This window comes from Oratosquilla oratoria, chromosome 5, assembly GCF_046742065.1.
Source record: "Oratosquilla oratoria isolate Oo_2021 chromosome 5, ASM4674206v1, whole genome shotgun sequence".
In the NCBI taxonomy this organism is placed as follows: Eukaryota; Metazoa; Arthropoda; class Malacostraca; order Stomatopoda; family Squillidae; genus Oratosquilla; species Oratosquilla oratoria.
Genome location: NC_134781.1, coordinates 38,497,597 through 38,522,612, shown reverse-complemented (window position 1 = coordinate 38,522,612; position 25,016 = coordinate 38,497,597). Strand labels below are relative to the sequence as shown.

The window sequence follows — 25,016 nt, the reverse complement described above, 5'->3', positions numbered from 1 at the left end:
TTATGAAGAAATAACAAAAGCAAAGGAATAATGCAAAGAAGAAGAAGGTACATTCATTATGAGGAATTTAAATGCTAAAGTAGGGGAAGGTATATTCGAGGATATTGTAGGACAGTATGGCATTGGAAACAGAAATGAGAGAGGCACCAGATGGGTTTGAATGGTGCACAGAAAAATGACAAATCATCATGAACACTATGGTTCGAACACCACACACGCAAATTATATACATGGAAAAGCCCAGGAGACAGATATAAGAACCAAATAGATTACATAACAGTAAATAGAAGATTCAGAAACTCAGTAACACAGGTAAAAACCTATCCAGGGACAGATGGAAACTCGGACCATATTACAGTTAACATAAAAATAAAGAAACCACCAAAGAGAATTCATAGTATAAGTAAACAGTTGAAACTATTAAAGAACACAGAAATCAGAGAACAATTCAGTTTAGAAGTCAAAAACAGGTATGCAATACTAGAAGATGTAGCAGACGAAACAGAGGTAGGATCAGCTCAGTGGCAATGGACGACACTACAGAAGGCCATGGAAGAGGGGTCAGAAATCATACCAACAAAAGAAAGAAGAAATAAGAAACCATGGATGACAGATGAGATTCATGAATTAATGGAAGAGAGAAAAAAAATACAAAGACAAAGATGAAGAAAAATACAACGAGCTTAACAGAAAGGTACATAGGGAATGTATAAGAGCAAAAGAAAAATGGGTGAATGAAAGATGCATAGAAATTGGACACCTAGAAAGAAAGAAAAGACCAGCGAAAGATGCATGAGAAAGTAAAAGAAGTAATAAAAACAAGAAAACACAAAGTATAGCAATTTTTAAGAAAGATGGGGCAGTAGCAATGGAAGAAAATGAAGTGAAGGATAGATGGAAAGAAAACATCGGGGAACTTTTTGCAGATGTAAGGGAAGAACTAGAGGGGACTTTTAATGAAGAGGGTCCAAACATAATGGAAGATGAAATAAAAGCAGCACTATCAAAAATGACAAAAGGAAAAGCGATAGGAGAAGATGGAATGGCAACGGAAATGTTTGAGGCTTTGGGAGATTTTGGGATTAAAATTATGACAGAAATAACCAATAGAGTCTATGGAACTGGGGAATTAACAGAACAAATGTGCCAGTCAGTTTTCATAACTTTACCAAAAATACATGGGACTTTAGAATGTAGCATAGAACAATTAGTATCATGAACCACTGAACAAAAATAATCTTAAGAGTCATTACTAACAGAATAAGAAACAAAATAAGACCAGAAATAGCTGATGAACAATATGGGTTTGTACCAGATAAGGTTGGGGGGAGGCTACCCCCCGTGTAAGGGAAAAAAAAGCCTTTGGTATATAATAATAATAACCAGATAAGGGAACAAGGAATGCAATTTTTATTGTAAGAATACTAGCTGAAAATATGTTAGAGGTGCAAAAAAATCGATATGCCCGTTTCGTGGACTACGAAAAGGCATTTGACAAAGTAAGACACAATGAATTGATAAAGATGTTGAAGAAAATAGGGGTGGATGGGAAGGATTTAAGGTTAATCGCAAATCTCTATTGGAAGCAAGAAGCAGCAGTGAAAATAGGAGAAGAACTGTCTGATTGGCAAAAGATTGAAAGAGGCGTAAGACAGGGATGTGTAATTTCGCCAGACCTGTTTAATTTATACAGTGAGAGAGAGAGAGAGAGAGATATTTACCATCTAAAAGGAGTAACAATAGGAGGAAGAAATCTCAATAATATTAGATACGCAGACGATACTGTGTTACTCGCAGAAACGGAAGCTCATCTACAGGAATTAGTTACAGCTCTAGTAGAAGCAAGTAGAAACAGATGTCTAAAAGTGAATAAAAAGAAAACGGAAGTGATGGTAATGACGAAAAAACGAGTGTCCAAGGGTAAGAATTCAAGTAGAAAGAAGAATATTGACACAGGTGGACCATTTCAATTACCCAAGAAGCATGTTATCTTAGGATGGGAAAAGCGACGAAGAGATAAAGAGAAGGATAGCCATAACAAAAAAGAATTTTAACAAAATAAACACTTAGTAACTAACAATAAAATTAACATGAGAACAAGAAAAAGATTTGTAAAATGTTACATTTGGTCAGTATTATTATATGGATGTGAAACTTGGACAATTAGTAAACAAATGCAGGACAGGATAAAAGCAGTAGAAATGTGGATTTGGAGAAGGATGCTGAAAATTTCATGGACAGAATTTAAAACAAACGAAGAAATACTGCAGCAAATAGGAACACAGAGGGAAATAATAACAACTATCAGGAAAAGACAGTTACACTTTGTAGGACACGTCATGAGAAAACAACAATTAGAACATACGTGCTTAACAGGAAAAATAGAAGGAAAGAGGGCAAGAGGAAGACCACGCAGAAAATATGTAGACGGATTAAGGACGTCTGTAGGAGAAGAAATAACAAATGTCATCTTGTTAAGAAGAGCCATGTGCAGACAGGAATTGAGCTCCATGTTGGCCAACGTCCAAGTCGATACGGCACCCCGGTAAAGTAAGATCCAGTAAGAGCTCGCTCACGGTTAAGTAGGTACTCGTATGCGGGACTCGTTTAAGTTCTCGTGAGATTTTTCTCACGTACGATTTTAAAGTTGATCCCTTTGTTAACCCTCGATGTCAAGATCAACGAGAAAGCAATTATACAAGTTGAGATGTTTAACCCATTCAACTCCGATGACAAGATGTCTTGTCATTTGGTCAAATAAAACAAAAAATCATAAAACACCAAAATGTTTGATCAAACACCAGAAAAATATGACGTCAATCCTCGCTTCGCTCGCAGCGAAGCGAGGACTGACGTCATATTTTTCTGGTGTTTGATCAAACATTTTGGTGTTTTATGATTTTTTGTTTTATTTGACCAAATGACAAGACATCTTGTCATCGGAGTTGAATGGGTTAAGGATTTCAAGGAGTGATACAGCGAGACCTTAGACTGCCAACAGTTGACCTTTTGGTCCATAGCCGCGGTGAAATGTCTTTTCGGCGGCCTTCGGCCAGATAGAAATCTTCTGGTGACAAACATAATCAAATCGGTTGTGGTAGCAGTAGATGGCAAAACCCCTTCAACACAGTGATGCACTTCATGCGCTTTGTTCTGACTGAGTAAAAGAACTTTATTCGTTTCTGGGGACGGACCCCGGATTGAAAGTGGTCTTCAGTGACCGAGACCCCATTCAGGCCGGAGATCAAGTCCTAAAATATACAAGAAAATGTCTGTTTTTGGTCAGAATAAAATATTTCAAGGGTGTCACCGTATTGAAAGGATTAAAACCACCCTGACTCAGCGCCGGTAGAGGAAGGGGGAGACTGCCCCCCCCCTCCAAATGTCATCATTGTGAGGAAGTTGATGCATGTATGCTCATGACCAACAAGAAACTGCAAGGTAGGGTATGGGTGCAGAGCCTGCGTACATGTGGTAGCTTGCTTCTGAGGTGTCCAATATGGCATATGTGAGACGTAAGCTCTCCGGGACACACATTCCTTCATTTAAATGAAATATTTCTGCGTAGCATAACCAGAAACCCATTTAGAATAAGACTTCCATTATCACAACGCACCAACGTGTTGAAGGATTTTTTCTAACACATCGTATTGTTCGCAGTTGTCTCCTCAAGAATGCGCGTCGCCCCAAGTCGCTGTACTTGAGAACAATTTCAGTATATTTCTCGTGAACATCACTCATGCTCCTGCCCTCCGTTAGAGAGCCTCCGACACAATTGCTCCTCTGTCACAGTTGTGGCACCTTGAGGTCCCTCGTGTTTCTTACGACTTGAAGGAAATATTTTAATATTACTGTTGCCATATTTAGTAGAAGTGTAGAACTACAGCAGATGGCGCGACACCGAACGTGTACATCGCCACGACAATAACTTTAGTGATGTGACATACATGACGCGCCCCATTTCGTCAAAGGGTGACGTCACCCTGTGCATCATGCGATGCACAAGGAGGGAAAGAAGGAGCGGGAGAGAGAGGAGGAGGAGGGGAAGGAGGAGAAGGAGGGGGAGAGAGGAGGAGGAGAGAGAGGAAGAGGAGGAGGAGGGAGAGGAGGGGGAGAGAGGAGGAGAGAGAGGAAGAGGAGTAGGAGGAGAAAGAGGGGGAGGAGTAGAAGGAGGAAGGACACGACTGGGGGATGATAGGGGGACTCCAACAAGAGGCGACCCTCGGCGCTCGGCGTCTCCTTGCGTGTGTCCTAGTAGCGATTGCGCCGCCGACGCGCGTAATGCGATGATGAGGTCTCGCCTCTGTCGTCGTTTCACAACCAGGATGTGTGAGCGGCGACGTCAGCGGCGATGGTGGTGATAGCGTAGTTGGTAAAGCAGTGGTGTAGGTGGTAAAACTGTGGTAGTGGTATTGTAGGTGGTAAAATGTCGTGGTTAGTAGTGTAGGTACAGTATTAAGGCAGTGGTGGTGGGCATGGTGGTGGTTGAGATATTCCCCGTAGCCTCTGTGTCCGGGGAAAGGTGGTTAGGCTATCCTCCATGGGATCCCTCTCACAAGATCCAAGGGAAGTTTGGAGGAGGAGGTGAGAGGCGAGGTTCACGTTGCAGTGACGCAACGTGAACATAATGAACACGCTCTTCCGGAAGTATGCCCGTCGTAAATGTATATATGGAACGAAATAGAACGGTGTGGACGGACCAGGGAGACGAGACACGGCGAGGCGAAGTTTGCAGGAGTTATGTAGCAGAGGTTGGCACAGTCTAGCGACTCGTGAAAGAAGTTGGGAGAGATATTTTATTGTTGTGAACCAGGCTTCGAATTTCTGACGACTTTGACCTGCTGAAGCACTCCGCTTGGGGCGAACCCATGTACCGGGGAAAGGCCACACCACAGGGGCTGACATCCTCTGTCCTAGGATCACCCTGAGGGAAACATCAGATGTCATCAATACTCCTAAGGACATGTAACCTTGAAACCTCTTCAGATCGATGATGTTACATACATATACCAAGGCTTTTTCCCCCCTTACAAGGGAGGTAGCCAAAAAGGGAAAGGCATAAAATCATCTCCACCCATTCCATCCCTGAATACACTCCACACCCCTCCACCCTCCCTCTCATCTTAGCACCTCCTGGATGACGGGTCATCCCTGCACCTTGTCCACTGCCCTGGGTCAGAAACAGTGTCGCAAGACACAGCACATCCACAGCAAGGCCGCTTCATTAAATCGGCGACCCCCCTCTCCGTCCCCCCATTGCATAAAAGGAGAGGACGGGGAGAAATCCCTTCGGGCTGCGTCAAATTTTGCTCACACATACTACCTCACCCCCCACCCCCACCCCGCCCATTCCACCCCCCCTCCTTCTCCCGTCCTTCCTCAACAGACATTCCCCTCTTCCCCAAAGCCCCCTTCACCCCATCCATCCACCTCATCCTAGGACGTCCCCTCATGTTCACTCCCTCCACATCTGCCTTCCATACCTCTTTTACTAGTCTTCACTCATTCTTTCCATGTGTCCAAACCATCTTAATATTCTTTCATCAACCCTATCTCCCAGCTACTTTTCCACCCCTGTTCTCCTCCTCACCTCCTCATTTCTCACTCTATCTAGCCTAGTAACCCCCATCATACTTCTCAGACACCTCATCTCAAACACATTCAAACTCCTTCTCTCTTCTTCTCTTATGTTCCATGTTTCTGCCCCATACAGTGCTGTTGGCACGATCACTCCTTCATACAGTCTCCTCTTAGCATCCATTCCCAAATGTCTATTCCTCATTACACTCTTCAATCCACCAAGGCATTTACTCGCTTCTCTCAATCTACATTCTACCTCCACTTTCACTCCACCTTTTCCTGCCACATTTGCACCCAAGTATCTAAAACTATCCACTCCCTCCAGTCGCTCTCCCTTAATGCTCACTTCCAGTCTACTGCCACTTTCACCCCTTGTACATCTCATCACCTTCCTTTTACCCACATTTATCTTTAGCTTTCTTCTATCACATACTCTCCCAAACTCTGCCACCAACTTCCTCAATCCCTCCTCCGATCCTGCCACAAGCGCAGTGTCGTCCGCAAACAACAGCTGCCTCACCTCCCACTTTTCTCCATTTCGATGATGTTACTTGAAAAAAAAAAAAAAAAAAAAAAAAAATATAAAAATATATATATATATATATATATATATATATATATATATATATCGTGACGTTAACCGGAACAAGGTCCGAGTGTAGATGACATCACGGCGAAAGGATTCAACGTGGTCTAGGAGGCTCCGTGTGGTGCCCACCGGGGGAAGAACCCTCGCTTTAGTGTCCTCTCGCTAATACCATATCTTCTGTATAAGGAAACTGATTGTATTATCCCAGTTATGATTACGAGAAATAATGATGAGATGTACAATCACAATCGGGGCAGAAAGTGTCCCCACCAATCAGTGAATGAAAGCTGGCACATGGGAATGGTTTCAGTGCCAGTGACATCGTCGAAGGGGACTGTAGAGTCGGCGAGGAGGCACCGGGGGACACTGTGGTACTGCGGGGTGCCACAGTGCCAGTGAGTAGTAGTAGTAATGGGGTCCTCACGGTCTGCTGATCTCGTTAGGCGGCCCGGCGGGAGATCGGGTGAGGAGGGGGACGGGGGATGCCAGCTTGTTGCTTCACCCTATACGACCTGGATGCAACTACTCCCTTAGTAGGACGAAGGGGGAGGGGGAGGAAGGACCTGCGGGCGACTCTTGGCCCATGACAAGGGGTACAGTGATGCCCCCAAGCCGAATAAAACAGTCTGTGCCCAGGCACCATCGCCGGTGTGGCGTTAAGGGTCATTTATACGGTCAAACTGTTTGTCAAACAAGTGTTTGGAGTGATGTTTGACCGTATGAATGGTGTATTTGGTTGTCAAACACGTTTGACAGACGTGTTTGACAACCAATTACCCCATTCACACGGTCAAACATCACTCCAAACACTTGTTTAACAAAGCGTTTGACCGTGTAAATTACCCTCTAGTGTGTTGAGGGAATTACTGTAGGTAGTCTAAACCCATTTACTTGTACAGCGATGCCACCTCAACCTAATGTCATATGGTGGGCAGAATGAAAACCCAGTTGTATATCATCCCTCATTTAGATATAAGCTCGTAAAGTGATCCAGACTAAAAATTGTTGCTCTTACAAAGGGGTTGAAAGGGTCAGGACAGAACTTGCTGGTTGGTCACATATGTTGTACATAGACACCCGAAGCCGACCTATGGGTTATAACAAATTTGCACACAAACACACATACAAGGAAGGCCCAACCAATTACAGACCGGTCTGCCTTACAAGTGCAGTAGCCAAAAATTGTGAAAAAGTTTTTGAAAATAGATGGACAAAACATCTGGAGGAAAATAATATACTAAACCCGAGACAATTCGGATTTAGACATGGGAAGTCATGTGCCACAAATTTTATCTGTTTCTATTCAAGACTAATAGAAAGGAATGGATTGGCTGATTATGGTTTCCTAGATTTACAGAAAGCTTTTGATAAAGTTCCACACAAACTATTAAGAAAACTGGAAACCATAGGAGGGATACAAGGAAAAAATATTAAAATGGATGGAGGATTTCTTGCATGAAAGAAAAATGAGAGTGGTGCTCAGAGACAAGAGTTCTACTTGGGAAAAAGTGTTGGCGTTGCGTGGCGGGTTGGAGCGAAAGGCGTTTTGGTTTTCTTTATTCTTCGCCTAGCCTAGTCTAATCTGATACAACAGTTGCCGGCCAGCTCCGAAGAAACCTTCGGAGGATTGCCAGACTTTCCTAGCTAAGTTAGAAATGGAAAAAAAGGGCGTTCCCCCCGAAGGAGTGCCCAATAGGAATATGGGGAAAACATGGAAAAATGTGGCACTCTTCGAAGGTTGCCAACAAGAGGGGATTCGATGTGAAGACTGTTGTAGATGACCTTTGACCCTGTTCTTGTCGCGTCGACTCGAGTTTGTTTAGTGTCCTGCAGGCGCTCTGATATATGGGCCTAGTGGTCTGTCCCGTGCTTGGCTGAGAGGCCTCTTGTTGTTTCTTCATGTTGGAGCGAAAGAAATCGTCCGCCGCCTCACAAAAGTGATTAGTGGTGTCTCACAGGAATCAGTATCGGCTCCAATAATGTTTGCTATTTATATAAATGATATGGGATGAGGGTGTAGAATGTTACTTGAACTTCTTTGCAGACGACGCAAAACTAATAGGGGAAGTAAGTACAGAAAAGGACTGTGAGTCGCTACAGAGAGATCTGAAAAGGGTTTGAGAATGGAGTCAGAAGTGGGAAGTGGCCTTCAACATAAAGAAATGTAGCATAATGGAATTTGGAAAAAATATCAGGACAATAAAAAATTTATACAAAAGAAGTAAAGAGAGTTCTAGACCTGGGAGTGATTATCACAAAGGACATGACACCTGATAAACAGATAAATAAATTTGTCTGAGAAACCTACAACTTGCTAAGATCAATAAAGGTGGCCTTTACCTACTTGGACGAAGAAATGGCAAAGAAAATACTAATCACACTGATAAGACCAAAACTGGAGTACGCAGGGACATTATGGACACCCAGTACTAAAAAGAATACAAAGAAAATAGAAAGAATCCAAAGAGCAATTACGAAGATGGCTCCAACACTTTAAAAACTGTCATATAAAGAGATATTGTCAAAGTTGGAATTATCGACTATGGAACAAAGTAGAGAAAGAGGTGACCTATTACCATCTGTAGAATCATGAGAGGAATGGAAGTCCTTGATAGAGAAGACTTACTAAATTGGGATAAGAAAAATACAAGAAGACATGAAAAGAAACTCAAAAAGACACTTATAGAAGGGACCTGAAAAAGAACAGCTTTCCACTCAGAGTAGTGATGTCTAGAACAAATTGGACAAAACAGTAGTGTGTGCAATAACCATACATTAATTTAAGAGCAAACTAAATACTGTGAGATACAAAGACGGAACACTACGAGCGTAGCTCCCCTTCCCTTAAGATACTAGGTAAACACACACACACACACACACACACACACACACACACACACACACACACACACACACACACACACACACTCGGTGGCGCAGTTGGTAGAACGATGAACTACTAGCATGGTGGTGCGCGTAGTGCTTGGTTCGAATCCTGCCCAGGGCCGAAATTATTTCGGTACAGCTGTGCCTCGGGTCGTTACTCTGACTCTCGTGGGCGGGGAGTTGGGGGTGTGTGTGTGTGCAAGGTCATAGCATTACCCATAGATCGGACCTACGAGCTCTGAGCTCTCTTCCAGGAGGGAAATAGCTGTCGATCACGAGTCGAACACGTGATCCAAAGACCAAGTGAATACAAGTGAATACACACACACCGGCCGGGCGGAGACAAGTTGGGTTTGTCTCCTTTCACGTGTAGCCCCTGTTCACCTAGCAGCGAGTAGGTACGGGACGTTAGTCAAGGAGTTGTGACCTTGCTGTCCCGGTGTGTGGAAGGTCCACTACCACCCAACAGTGTAGGACATGATGCATATAATTATTGGATTAGAAACAGAGTGAAAAAGGAAGGGGGTGGAGTTATGTTCCTGACTAAGAAGGATATAAACTGTGAAGTGTGTCACATATGGAAAGAATACAGTAGAGATGATAATGATGGAAGTAGAAGACAGAGATAAGAAGAGCAGAAAGTTTGTGATAAATTATGTGCCCCCGAAAACAGCCTCATGGGAAGAGAGTGAACATAAAAGTATGTTAGAGGACACAAAGATAGCATTAAACAAGATAATGAAAGAGGGAGGAAGAATAGTTATGATGGGCGACTTTAATTGCAAAGAAATCTGCTGGGAAAAAATGACAGTAAAGGGTGGAGACGGCTCATGGGGAAACGCTCTACTTGAGATGGTTACTGACCATACAATGACACAATGGATACAGGAGAACACTAGGTATAGAAATGAAGAAGAACCATCGAGACTAGACCTAATAATTACATCTGAACCTAGAATAGTGGACAAAATTGAATATAAAACACCAATAAGTAAAAGTGACCACATATTGATTGAACTCGAACTTAATGAAGAAAAATATATGAAAAGAAATGAACAATATAGAAAAGGAAGAATGATGTATGAAAAAACAAACTTTGATAAAATAAGAGAATTCTTTCAAAAGGAAAACTGGGAAGAAATATACAAAGAAGAAACAACAGTAGAAGAGAAATGGAATATTTTGACAAAAATTTACAAAAAAGGAGTGGAAAAGTATGTCCCAAGACAAAAACAAGAAAAAGAATATGTAAAATGCTGGTACAACAAAAGTTGTAGGGAGTTAAAAGACAAAAGAGACAAAGCCTGGACCAGATGGAAAAAAGACAAAGACCTGAAAAATGGAAAATATATACCTGTTATAGAAATGAATATGTACAAACGTGCAGAGAGGAAAAGAGAAAATATGAAAAAGATATCATAGAAAAGTGTAAAGATCAACCAAAACTATTCTACAGATTTGTAAACAATAAACTGAAAAACAAACAAGACTTGGAGAAATTAAGACAAGAGGGAGTTGAATACACTGAGGAAATGGAAATGGCGGAAATTATGAACAAACATTTTAAATCAGTGTTTACAAGGGAGAACATACAACCTGAAGAGAATGAATGGAAAGAGAAAGTCCCCCCTATGGAAGAAATAGAAGTAACAAAGAATGAAATATTTACACACTTGAGTAATCTTGATGTCAGAAAATCGCATGGACCAGATGAAATAGCAAACTGGATACTGAAAGAATGCAGGAATGAACTGGCAGACAAAATACATAGCATACTAAACAGTTCCTTGAAAGAAGGAAAAGTTCCAGAAGATTTGAAAAAAAAAACAAATATAGTACCTATATATAAAGGAGGAAATAAAGAAGAACCTACCAACTATAGACCAGTCTCTCTAACAAGTACAATAGCAAAAATTTGTGAAAGAATTATCAAAAGTAGATGGGTAAAATATTTAGAAAAAAACAAAGTGTTAAATCCAAGGCAATTTGGATTCAGACAAGGACGATCATGCATCACCAATTTAATATGTTTCTATTCAAGGCTAATAGATATAATACAAGAAAGAGATGGATGGGCGGACTGTGCATCTCTAGACCTAAAGAAAGCTTTTGACAAAGTACCACATAAGAAGTTGCTTAAGAAATTAGAAACTGAAGGAGGAATACAGGGCAAACTACTAAATTGGATGGAAGACTTTTTGCAAGAAAGAAAAATGAGAGTAGTGATAAGAAACCAGCACTCAAAATGGGATGAAGTAATAAGCGGTGTTCCCTAGGGAACAGTTCTGGCCCCAATAATGTTTGCTATATAAATGATATGGATGAAGGAATTGAAAGCTATATGAGCTTTGCAGATGATGCAAAACTACTGAAAAGAGTGAAAACTGAAGAAGATTGTGAATCACTACAGAGAGATCTAAATAAAGTACAATAATGGAGTAGGAAGTGGGAGATGGAGTTCAATACAAAAAGTGTAGTATAATGGAATTTGGAAAAAGCAAAAACAGAATAACAGGAGCATATAAATTGGGAGAAGAAGGAATAAAAAAAGTAGAAAATGAGAAGGACCTGGGAGTCATTGTTATGAATAATATGTCACCTGAGAAACATATAAATAAGATTTTTGGAGAAACTTATAATTTAATAAGAACAATCAAAGTTGCATTTACATACCTGGATGAAGAAATGGTGAAGAAAATCCTAATCACCCTGATAAGATCAAGATTGGAATATGCAGCAATGATATGGTCACCAAGTACAAAAAAATGTATAAGAAAACTTGAAAGAATACAAAGAGCAATTACAAAATTGGCACCAACACTCTCAAAACTATCATATGAAGAGAGACTAGAAAAACTTGAACTACAGACACTAGAGCAAAGAAGAGAGAGAGGAGATTTGATAGCTATTTACAGAATCATGAAAGGCATGGAAATTACTGATAGAGAGAATCTGATAAAATGTGATGACAGAAATACAAGAGGACACGGAAAGAAAATAAAAAAAGACAGCTATAGAAGAGATTTGAAAAAGAACAGCTTTCCTCACAGAGTAATAGACAGTTGGAACAAGTTAGATGAGAAAGTGGTGTGTGCAAAAACAATACATGAATTTAAAAATAGTTTAGATAAAATGAGATATGAAGACGGGACCCCACGAGCATAGCTCCCCTTCCCGTAAAATACAACTAGGTACAACTAGGTAAATACACACACACATATATATATATATATATATATATATATATATATAATGTGTGTGTGTGTGTATTTACCTAGTTGTATTTTATGGAACGGGAGCTATGCTCGTTGTGACCCATTTTCTTATCTCTCCACGTCCAGTTTTTTCTTGAAATCATGTATAGTTCTGGCATTCACTGTTTCACTGTTCAATTTGTTCCAGACATCAATCACTCTGTGTGGGAAACTATTCTTTTTCAGGTCTCTTCTGTAACTGTCTTTCTTTAGTTTCTTTTCGTGTCCTCTTGTTTCCCTCTTGTCTCATTTTAATAGGTTATCTCTATCGGGAACTTCCATCTCTTTCATAATTCTGAAAATAGTCAACAAATTGCCTCTTTCCCTTCTCTGCTCCAATCTTGACAACTGTAATTTCTCCAGTCTTTGTTCATATGTCAAATTGGATAGTGTGGGTGCCATTTTTGTCGCTGCTCTTTGGATTCTTTCTAATTTTCTTGTGTTTTTCTTTGTGCTAGGTGCCCAAATTGATATAGCATATTCTAATTTTGGTCTTATCAATGTAATAATTATTTTCTTAACCATCTCCTCATCCATGTAGTTGAAGGCCACTTTCATTGGTCTTACTAAGTTGTAGGTCTCTCCAAATAACTTATTTACATGTTTGTCAGGTGTCAAATCACTTGAGATGATTACTCCTAGGTCCCTCTCTGAGTTTACTTTTTTGACTACTTTGTTTCCAATCGTACATTTTCTCAAAACTCTATTTTTGCCTCTTCCAAATTCCACTATGCTACATTTCTTGTTGTTGAAGTTCATTTCATATTTCTGGCTCCATTCCCAAATTTTATCCAGATCATCTTGTAGCGATCTGCAATCTTCTTCTGTTTTCACTCTCTTGAGTAATTTGGCATAAAGGATTACAAAGGCGGAGCATGCCGACAGGAGACCTTTTGGTCCATATCTAGGTCGGATGCGAAAAAAAATCATAATAATAAAATAATAAATAAAAAATATAATAATGTAAATAAATCAAATAAATAAATGCATAGGTATAGTTAAATAATAAACAAACAGGTAAATAGTAAATAATGATAAATTGACATATAACTAATAATAAATGAAAATCAAACGGACAAATGATAACAAAAACAAATATAAAATAAATTATAATCATTACAGCATCTTGCCTAGGTGTTTATCTAAATGATTCTTAAAGCTTCGAACTGAACTACATTGCACTACCTGTGCAGGAAGTTTATTCCATTCATTAACTACCGGTACACGGTTGGCAAAGTTGTTTCTACCTACTTCTAAATCTAATCTATTTCCGGACAGTTTGAGACCATTGTTTCTTGTCTGATTCTCATTCAATGTGAAAATTTTGTCACTTTTGATGTTGTCAATTCCCTTTAGAATTTTAAAGACCTGTATCAAGTCACCTCTGAGTCTACGCTTTTTTAGGGAAAACAGATTCATATGTTTTAGTCAATTTTCGTATGATTTATTTTTGATATTTGGAATCAGTTTGGGGCTCGCCATTGTACTTTTTCCAGTCTGTCAATGTCTTTAACCCCTTCAATACGAGCCAAAATCTCGCGGGCAGCATTAGCTGCCAGACGTGCGATGTTGCGTCATAATACTCGCATTATAAAAAATAAAGGCACCGCTGCATTAATCATTTTCTCTTTCACCCGTGAATTTTGATAACCATAGAGAATATGATGAAGCCAGTTTACAGAGTATGGGGGTCACACAGGTACAACTACAATAAATATAATCAAGACGCCGACGTCGGCATCCTCGCGTACCCACTTGCTCCTCATGACGCCTACGTAGGCGTCACCGTATGGAAGGGGTTAATGAGATTTGGTGACCATACGGAAACAGCATATTCCAAATGTGGACGAACTAACGATTTATATAGCTTGTTAATGAGTGATGGACTTTTGAAATCAAAAGATCATGCAATCAGTCCTAGAATCTTATTTGCTGTCTCATAGTTAGCAAAAAAGTTCATGTAACAATTTACTCCTTCATCCATATCATTTATGTATATCCATCTCTTTCTTGTATTATCTCAATTAGTCTCGAGTAAAAACAGATTAGATTTGTGGTGCACAATCTTCCACTTCTATAACCAAATTGTTTGGGATTTATTATTTTGTTTTCCTCCATGTGTTTGGTCCATCTGCTCCTGATAAACTTTTTGCATATTTTTGCTACTGTACTTGTGAGGGACACCGGTCTAAAATTTGTAGGATCTTCTCTATTTCCTCCTTTATGTATTGGTACTATGTTTGCATCTTTCCAATCTTGTAGCACCTTTCCCTCTTTTAGTGAGAAGTCTATTATCTTGTGTAGTTTATCTTACAATTCATCTATACACTCTTTTAGTATCCAATTTGCAATTCCATCTAGTCTGTGCGACTTTCTGACATCTAGGCTTTTTATTTGGTCTCTTATTTCCCTTTGTGTTATTTTTATTTCCTACATCATGGGTGAACATTCTAGTTGTCCATCCTCCCAGAGCTGTGAGCTCTCAATTGTAAAAACAGACCTGAAATGTCTGATCATAACTTCTGCCATCTCTGTGTCATCTATGTATCCTTTGTCTCCTTTGTGCAATTTTACTATATCATGTTTATCCTTTAGTTTGTCATTTATATATCTGTAAAAGAGTTTTGGTTGATCCTTACATTTGTCTATGATATCCCTTTCATATTCTCTTTTTTCTTTCCTGCGTATGTTTACATATTCGTTCCTAAGTTTTATATATGTTTGCCATTTGGATGTTTTTCTCTTTTTTTTTTTCCAGTCTTTGTGTCTGTCTCTAGCCTCACTACACCTTTTGTTAAACCAACATTTTATGTAAATCTCTTTTTGCTTCTTTTTTGGTACATATTTGTTAATTCCTTCTTTGTACTTTTCTTTGAATACGTTCTATTTGTCTTCCATCTTTGTTTCCTCTTTAGAGAATCTATCCCAATTTGTGTTTTTGAACAATTTCCTTAGTTTTACAAAGTCTGTTTTGTTGTACATAAATCTTCCTTCTCTATGTTTATCATTCCTATCTACATTGTTCTGTTCTTTTAATTCAAACTCTTGTCCTAGTTTAACAAGTCCTCTCTATCGAGCATTTCTGTGCCCTTCATGATTCTGTAGATGGTCAGTAGGTCACCTCTCTCTCTTCTTTGCTCCAGAGTTGGTAACTCCAGTTTAGCCAATCTCTCCTCATATGACAAGTTTGCAAGTGCAGGTGCCATTTTTGTGGCTGCTCTCTGGATTCTTTCTATTTTCTTTATACTGTATTCTTTTTGGTACTAGGTGACCACAATGTCACCGCATATTCTAGTCTAGGCCTTATCAGTGTGACCAATATTTGTTTACTCATTTATTCGTCCAGGTATGTAAATGCCACTTTTATTGATCTTAGCAAGTTGTAGCATTCTCCAACAATATTGTTTATCATAGGACAAGGCGTTCGAGATAATTACACCCAAATCTTTTTCGGAACTCTCCTTCCTTACCTCCTTGGTTCCAATTTTATATCGTCCTTATATTCTATTTTTGCTTTTTCCAAACTCCATTATGCTACACTTCTTAATATTGAAATCCACTTCCCATTTCTGACTCCAGTTCCATACCTTATTCAGGTCTTCCTGCAGTGATTCACAATCCTTTTAAGTTTTTACTTTCCTTAACAGTTTGGTGTCGTCTGCAAAGAAGCTCATGTAACATTTCACATCATCATCCATGTCATTCACATAAATAGCAAACATTATTGGAGCCAATACAGATCATTGCGGTACTCCACTGATCACCTCTTTTCAACCTGAATATTTTTCTCTGAGCACTACTCTCATCTTTCTACCAATCAGGAAGTCCTCCATCCATTTTAGCAGGTTCCCTTGTATCCCTCCTACATGTTCCATTTTTTTTTTTTTTTTTTTTTTTTGTGGTACTTTGTCAAAAGCTTTTTGTAAGTCCAGGAAGGCACAATCAGCCCATCCATTCCTTTCTTGCATTATGTCTATTAATCTTGAGTAGAAACATATTAAGTTTGTGGTACATGATCCTCCTTGTCTGAACCCAAATTGTCTTGGGTTTATTATATTGTTGTCTTCCAAGTGTTTTACCCATCTATTCTTGATGATTTTCTCATAAATTTTGGCTATAGTGCTTGTTAGTGAGACTGGCCTGTAGTTGGTTCTTCCTTGTTTCCTCCTTTATATATTGGTACAATGTTAGCATTTTCCAGTCTTTTGGCATTTTTCCTTCTTTAAGTGAGCAACTTATTATGTTATGTATTTTGTCCGTTAGTTCTTCTTTGCATCCTTTTAGAATCCAATTTGGAATTCCATCCAGGCCATGTGATTTCCTGACATCAAGGTTTAATAGATGTTCCATTATTTCTTTTTGTGTTATTGTTATTGTGTGTGCATGTGTTTTGTTGCTTTTAATAATGTTGAAAGGTTGATCTGGGAACAGCTTTATATAGAAGTATATCAAATACTCAATAAGGAAAAAAGGAAAGATCCACTTGCATATCGTTACAACCGGTCAGGTAATGTGTGAGTGCACGTAGTACTTGAAGATTGTTCTTGAAAATTGGTTTCTAACTACGAGTATGGGAGGGGGGGGTCCTGAGGACCGTTGGCAGCCGTTTTGAGGTTGCCTGTTTCCTGTCAGTAGAACTTGAGGCAGGTATCATATTATTATTATTATTATAATTATTATTATTATGGTTATTATGGTTATTATTGTTAGTACCATTGTCATTACCATTATTGTTATTACTAAAATCATTATCATCAATAATAATGATCATCATCGTGCCACTACCATCACAGCATGCTTTGTTCATTTTCCTCTGACTTTGCCTTTCTGTTGCAGGTGTCCTCGTTGCCGTCATGGATGAACTTCGACAGGTACCGCAGAGTGTTGGAGGGCGTACCTCTGTCAGTCGACCGCGGCCACAACTACGTCACCATCACAGCGATGAACAAACATGGCGATTCTGCTAAAGACGTTGTGGCCATCGATGTCACACTGCTGCATGGTAAGGATAAAGAAGAAGAGTGTCGCTCTCCTTCTGGTGTAGGGTCGTCCCCTTTTACCTTTGTTTTGTATATCACATTGATCTCGTGATGTTTGTTTACACGTACTTCTATGCCCTTATCATGCTCTCATACAGGTTCCCATCCCCTCCAATCGTATTTCACGTAGAAAACTTTCTTAAAACATCCAACATTTTGGAATATAATTCGGGGAATGTTAAGACATGGGAACTTAAGGTACAATGCACTGTGCATAACTAGGAGTTTTTCAATGGGAATTAAAATTGTTATAATGATTTAAATGAACCCCATTGCAAATCTAGTACACAGACAATACAGCGTTCACATATTGCACTTAAACTAGGGTTGCCAACCGTCCTTTATTCAGCTCTATTTATCCTTGTCCTTTATTGAAATTTGAAATGACACTATTTGTCCTTTATTTTGAAATCATTTTGACTGGTAGTTCAATTTCTTGCTCTCAAGATGTGATGATTGCAAAAGCGTTTATTTCTTGTAAGATTGCAGACTCTGTCAACTCTGCATTCTGCACTATACCAGACACACAGAGACAGACCGCAGACCAGGGTGTAAAATTAGTCTCATTTTATGTATAACTCAATTTTCCATTTAAAAAAAAAAGTGCTCATTTTCTGGCCCGTGCAGAGGGGGGATGCTGGGGGTGCCCGAGCACCTGCCCCTTTGCCTTGTGCCCCAAAAGTGCCCATCACAAAAATATATGAAAATGAATGAAAAATAATTTCTCGCAGGCTTTTTCCACTTTTTTACCATTCAGAAATTATAATGTGGAAAATGGTGTTGCACCCTACTGGATAGGTGCCAAATACGAATAATACAAAAGAGTGAAGTGCCCAATTTTCAGCCCAAAGCACTTGCCCCTTGCAATGTCTGCACGTTACTGCTCATTTTGGGAAAACCAGAAAATTGTAAACTATGTTACTAAATATGAGAACCACCACCAAGAAAAAAGAAAAGAAAAAGCAATAGAGAAAGAAAGGAGGCGCCGTTGGACGTTAGACAGTACTTGCCTATCAACTGAACTCACGAAGAACCAAAACAAATATGGCATATTACCAACAATGTAATGATGAGATCCTTCACAAAATTGAGCCATAATTTGTTATAACAGAAGAACAATGAAATCTGTGTGAGAAAACTTGTAATAGTAGTGCCAATATTTCATGTTATTAACAGATATTTGGAAAAACAGAATAGATTTTGGCAAATTATCAAACCTAAGTTTCGTAGTCCATTCATTTCCCAAAGTTTCAGAAATTTGTAGAAGTAGTATAACATTTGAAGCTAGAAGGAAAGCTTAAATTAAAGATGAACTTTTTGATGAAGTAGTATTAATTTAAAGAAACTTCAACACTATCAAAAGCTCTGAACTCTTCATAAGCTCAAAAACAACAACCAGAAAGTGGTATTTTATTTTGAAATCAATGGACTTTAAATGTATCAATTTTTTCAAAATAGTTTCTTTTGTACTATGAATTCCTGGAACATCATCTTATTGTGAGAGAGTTTTTAGTTTAATGTCATCTAAATGGCAAGATGAAAGGAACTGATGCTCTGTTGAATTAAGAATGAACTTCTCATACATTTTAACATAAAAGATAATTATTTGGAATTCGCTAAAAACAGCAAAGATGATATAAAGTTTCTGAAGGCAGCAAAAAGCCAGGGCAAATATAGTTTTAAATATTAGAATCCTTTGATCAAAGTAAAATAAATGTCTTCTCATTCTTGTTTTTGTATTTTCATTTAGGTAAGAGAAATTTAATTTTAAGCTGCATTTAATATTGGCAACTATTATGATCTACAGCCACTTAAATAAATATCAATAAAGTTTTTATGTCCTTTATTATAGCTTAACAGAGTTGGCAACCCTAACCTAAACTTAATGGAATTTTTATAGTAATCGACAGTGTTTAGTATAGAAATAAAAAATATATCAAAAGAATATTCTGCAGTAAATAAAATGCAGCCAACAATGCGACAGCCGCTAAAATTCCAGAATCACGTAAACACTGATAATAATTAATATGAAATTTACAGTCCCATAACTCGAAACCTATTTCAGAGAGAAAAAATTTTTCGCCACCCCTTGTCACCACTGTCACCACCACTGTCGGTCCTCGACCATTACACATATATTTGACTTGTATTACAACTCGTCTCGAGGCCCCTTGCCTTCGTTACGTGAGTTTCACTAAATATTCAAGTTCCTCTTAAGCAGTAGGCCCAATGCCTTGTATTTCCTGTAGTCTCACTATTTTCTAGGTCCCGTGCCTAGTTCTCTCGTCCTTTGGGTTAATAAAAGGGTGGTGAATTTTCTTTCTTCTTTCACTGTAATTTCACTGTCTTGTTACACTCAGGATCTCTTTCTCCCGTCTCTGTACATCGTCTCTCTAGATCCTCTCTCGATCGTCTCTCTAGATCGTCTCTCTAGATCGTCTGACGAGATCCCGTATCCTACGCTAAGCTACCTTCTTCTGACGTCACTAATTTTTCTAATCCAATCTCCGGTGACTTTTCAAATAAATGTCACTCCTTATGGGCGTGACTTTGAATTCTTGCACCAATAGTTTTTTTCTCCTTCTCCACCTTGCACCAATCCGGAAAGCCATTGCAATGCCACTAGCAAAATCGTTTACCTCAGCATTAGTCAAACGAAGCTAACCTGCGCTTACAGAGTTTTGATTACATCATCGATTATAAAACAGTCACCACCGTCGGTGTGTTTACATAGACATAGTGTTACCTCAATGTTATCAAAACAGCAGGCGAGCAGGCAGGCTCATTTCCATTCGTACAACTACCGGCCTCTTACAAAAATAAATGCAAAAATGAAAGAAGTGAAAAATGTATGCATGATACTGGAACAGAACCCTCATCCTTGTTGGCCAGACTTTTTTTTTTTTTTAATGGGTAATAGGCCCCATGGATACTTCCCCAGAAGGTGCGTTTACACCGGTGCACCTAGTTGCCATGTGGCTACGCAAGCCTCTCCGTATGCAATACGCACGTTCACGCATGCCATAGCCACATGCCTCTGTATGCTTGCTGGCTTCTGTTCACACTGAGAGTGAAGCAGTTGTCAACATGTCTGTTCTTGACTAAGCAGTTGCCGCTACTACAGTTGGTGTTATTTTGAGATAAAGACGAAAACGAAGGAAAAGGTGTGAGTGCTGGGTCAATGAATATCTTGCACGTTGGAGGGTATGTGTGAGTGTAGAAGAGTTTAGGATGGCAAGCAGTCTAGTCCTTGTGTACTCGTCGTACAGTATGGCCGAAAGCATTATATTTTGTTTAGGACTGCCTTTGACATCCCTAAATCATATTTAGCTTTTAGGAACAGCAGGGCATCACTCTGTTTGACCCTGTCTTTAGAATTATCAGTTAGCCCTCTACAGACAAGTAAAGGAATGATAAATCTCAATAAAATTAATATTTTTTCGTTTGACCAATTCTCCATACTGGCAATAGAGTAAACACATGTGTATCAAATGGTGGCTGTCGTGCGACTGGTGACCAGTGCTGTCACTCTAAAATATATATCCCAAGACTTGCCTCCAAAAATTCCCAATATATGCCAAAATATCCCAAGGTTTACAAATATTGTCGGTTAATGCTATTGAAATGTTTATTCTGGTATATTCCTTACTTGAATATTGAACTTATGAAGAACTATTGTAGAAGTACAGGAAGAGGCTCTTCATCACTGGGAGCCTCGGCATCATTGGGATGTAGAGTTGCCACTTCTCTCTGCTGATGTAGCACTGGTGGCACTGCCCACTTATAACATCTTTTATAAGTGATGTCGATGGCTCCCAGTGGTTGCAAGTTGTTTCCTGTTGTGCAATGGGACCTTTCGCAGTCAGGCTCGTAGATTCCTATTAGCGCTAGAATTTCCAATTGTCTCGGATTTCACGAGGCAAAGGGGTGACTTAGCTAATTTGGAAACCGATATTTAAAAAAAGATACAACATAAATTGCTGCATAAATGTATTTAAAATTAAAAACATGACTCTTAATGTTATAATTTATACTTACTGGTGTGTGATAAGGCTTTTTTAATTTAATTATAAGGTAAAACTAAAAATAGGTAATTATTTTTACTGAAGTATGAGCAGTAAAAATAAGAGGATGTTGATTTCGGTTTGTGCATTTTATCTGAAAGTGTTGAAAAATAATGGATATCACTGTCACGTCCTGTATATGAAGATAATCAGTAAGATAAAAGATAACAGTGGTGGCGGACGTACGAAGTGAGAGACGTTTGTGTAAACAATAGCCTCTTAGATCTGCTGGGAGCTATTTTCAAACAAATATGACTAATTTTACGTGTGTCGTGGCAGACTGCACGTCAGATTCAAGAAAAGGTAAGAGAAAGACAAATGTTAATCGTACCGGAAAAATTAAGTCTTCGATGCAAAATTATATTTTCTATACATTACATGGATTTGTCTATTGCTTGGTGCATTCAAATGAAAGTATATATCAGTATACGTCCATTGAAGTTGGTAGAAAATGACAAATTGCTTGGCTTGATAAACTTATAGGCTGTTTTACGAATATCATCTGTAATTATAAATAGAGGCTCAAACAATGCTATATGCCGTTTGCAATCATGAAATTAATTGACTTAAATTTCAGACACAATAATGTACAATGATACACCTCTGTAAGCTTATAAAACTTGCCAAAAAAGTATTTATGTTCCGGCAAGAATTACAAAATCTGGCTGTGTCTGGTATCAAATTGCTCACTGCGAAAGGTCCCATTGCTTGCTTAGCTAGAAGCCAGTTTGCAACAGTTGATACATGAAGACTGTTTGTTCATTTAGTTTTGATAATGCTGAGAAAATACTCTCTCAATGCATGCAGACGACTGGGGTAGAACCAGTAGACAGCACATGAAGTTAGTAAGGAGGCAGAATTTCTGACAGTTATGGCCATCTTTCACCGCCCGCAGTTCATGCCAGAAATTAGTTGCTGAGCCACTCATATTTTTCAGTGATTCCTTGAAATGCAATAAATCTTTCCATTCATCCTGTAGGTCATCTAAGTCTTCTTCTTTAATCAGTGTAAGAAACTTGACTGCCAATTTCACAATAGAGTGTAAGCTTCTCTCATCAGAGAGTGCTTCTTTCGGGTCAACAACTCGCAGCATGGCCAGTATACTGTCTTCCTCAAAAGCGAATCTCTCACATTTGAGCACAAAGTTCCACCAAAAACTTCTGGCAGTCAAGACAAAATATTTTTTCAGCTTTTCCTAGAGGTTCATTGAAAAGCATGCCACCAAGTTATACTGAACTTTCTTGTGTATTACATGATCATGGGGAATAATGCTGCTAAGCCCTTGTGACTGAAGTACTTCTTTTTTCACAAACATTGCTAAAATGTTTCTATATTCATCAGATATTGAAGAATACAGAGTTGAAATTTGAAAGTACTGTGACTAGAATTCAGTATTCATTTTGTCTACTTTCCAAAGAATATAGTTCAGGAAGAGCAACATGCGCTTTGTTCCTGGAGTTGTCATCGTTTTGTGTATCTTGCTCCATCTACATTATCTGTGTTGGATTCTCCCTGAAAAAACAGCTGTAGGGCATCCCATTGTTCTAATATTCTAAAGACAATGGAACCTCTAGACAGCTATCGAGTCTGTGCTTTAACATTTTATGTTTAGGGGTCTGGGCAATATCTTGGATCATCTGAAAAAGGTGACCTTTGCTGCTATGAGCAAAATAACCACAAGCATCCTTCAGAAAAGATTCAAGCCATGAAGGCAGGGTATTGCTGGCTTGACTAGCACACAAGGCAAATGAATGACACACACATTCTAAAATAAAAACAGATGGAATTTCATGTTTAAGGTAAGCCTGAAATAATGTATGTGTTCCTTACATATTGGAGCAGTTGTCACTAGTAAACCCTATTATGTTTTGTAGGGGTATACCCTTACTTTTCAGTAACTCCTTTACTGATTTAAACATTCCTTCAGCACTCACATCATCAACTTCTACTACATCTAAAAATGCATCAGTAACTTTACACTTTTTCATCATAAAATCGGACCATCACTGCAAGGACTTGTGATACAGAAACATCTGTACATTCATCTATAATTAAAGAAAACTTATTTTCATTGCAAATTTTTTGCAATAGACATACTTTCCATGCAATTCCACCCTGTAATATGTAAGAAGCTTTATTTATTTATTTATCTATTTATTTTCATTTTCATGCCTTGAAGAATTTCACAGTCAGGGCCATTTTCTTTCTAACTAAATAATCAACTTGTCCAAAAGGGACTCCATGTTCTGCTATATGTCCTTCTAAAAGCAATTTTGCCTTTGCTATCTTATCTTGAAGCTTTTCAGATTCTGTGGGCTTCTTAAAATACTGCTGAATGTTGCGTTTCTTTGCTTCAAAACACTTTTGTGTTTTAAGGAAGCTTTATGCTTCATTAGGGCAGACTTATTACAGTTTTTGAGTTTCCAGTTACACACACAACAAAATGCACCATTCTTGTCCTTTGGGTCTGGTTTTACCCAGTCTTTCAGTTCAGGGTCTTGCAGCCACTCAGGATTAAACGACTACTGGAACAATCCTTTGCTCAGGATCTCCAGGCTCACTTATTGTTCATAACAACACAAGTTTATGCAGTTATCATACAAGCACTCCTCACTTGAGTCACTACTGCTGTGATCTGTGAAGCTATAGAGGCCAGGCCAAGTGTATAGTGTTGCTAGATTTAGGAGGACAAAGTACCTGGATATTTTGTATTCAGATATAATATTAATTTGCAAACCTAAATAATGAAAGATACAATGAGAAGGCTTTAAAATCCCAAGATATCTAGTTTTTCTTATATAAAAATCCCAATACCATACACAAAATCCCAATATATTGGGAAAAGTCCCAAGGAGTGGTAGCACTGTTGGTGACTGTTGCATGTCTCTCCATCTGGGATGGGGAGACACTTTTACCTAGTTGTATTTACCTAGTTGTATTTTGCGGGAACGGGAGCTATGCTCGTGATGTCCCGCCTTTGTATCTTGCAGTGTCTAGTTTGTTTTTAAACTCATGAATGGTTTTTGCGCATACTATTCCATTGTCCAGTTTGTTCCAAGTGTCCAAAACTCTATGAGGAAAACTGTTTTTCTTCAGTTCTCTTCTATAGCTATGTTTTTTTATTTTCTTTCCATGTCCTCTTGTGTTTCTTTTGTCCCAGTTAAGTAAGCTCTCACTATCGAGTACCTCTGTGCCTTTCATGATTCTGTAGATGGTCAATAGGTCACCTCTCTCTCTTCTTTGCTCCAGTGTCGGTAACTCCAGTTTAGCCAATCTCTCTTCGTATGATAGGTTTGCAAGTGCAGGTGCCATTTTTGTAGCTGCTCTTTGGATTCTTTCTATTTTCTTTATATTCTTTTTGGTACTGGGGGACCACAATGTCGCTGCATACTCTAATCTAGGCCTTATCAATGTAACCAATATTTTTTTCATCATGTCTTCGTCCAAGTATGTAAACGCCACTTTTATTGATCTTAGCAAGTTGTAAGTCTCCCCGACAATTTTGTTAATCTGTATATCATAGGACAAGTCGTTCGTGATAATTACTCCCAAATCTTTTTCGGATCCTACTTTCTTTACTTCTTTGGTTCCAATTGTATATTTT

The 25,016-nt window shown here is 38.8% G+C and overlaps 1 protein-coding gene across 1 annotated transcript in view; it reads left to right on the top strand.

Moving 5' to 3' along the window:
• Dg (Dystroglycan) overlaps positions 1-25,016 on the top strand; it is a 253,094-nt gene that overhangs the window by 133,723 nt on the left and 94,355 nt on the right. The window contains exon 4 of the mRNA XM_076185188.1: positions 17,146-17,311. Within this exon, the coding sequence (XP_076041303.1) occupies positions 17,146-17,311 (166 nt within the window). The remainder of the gene's footprint in view (positions 1-17,145; positions 17,312-25,016) is intronic.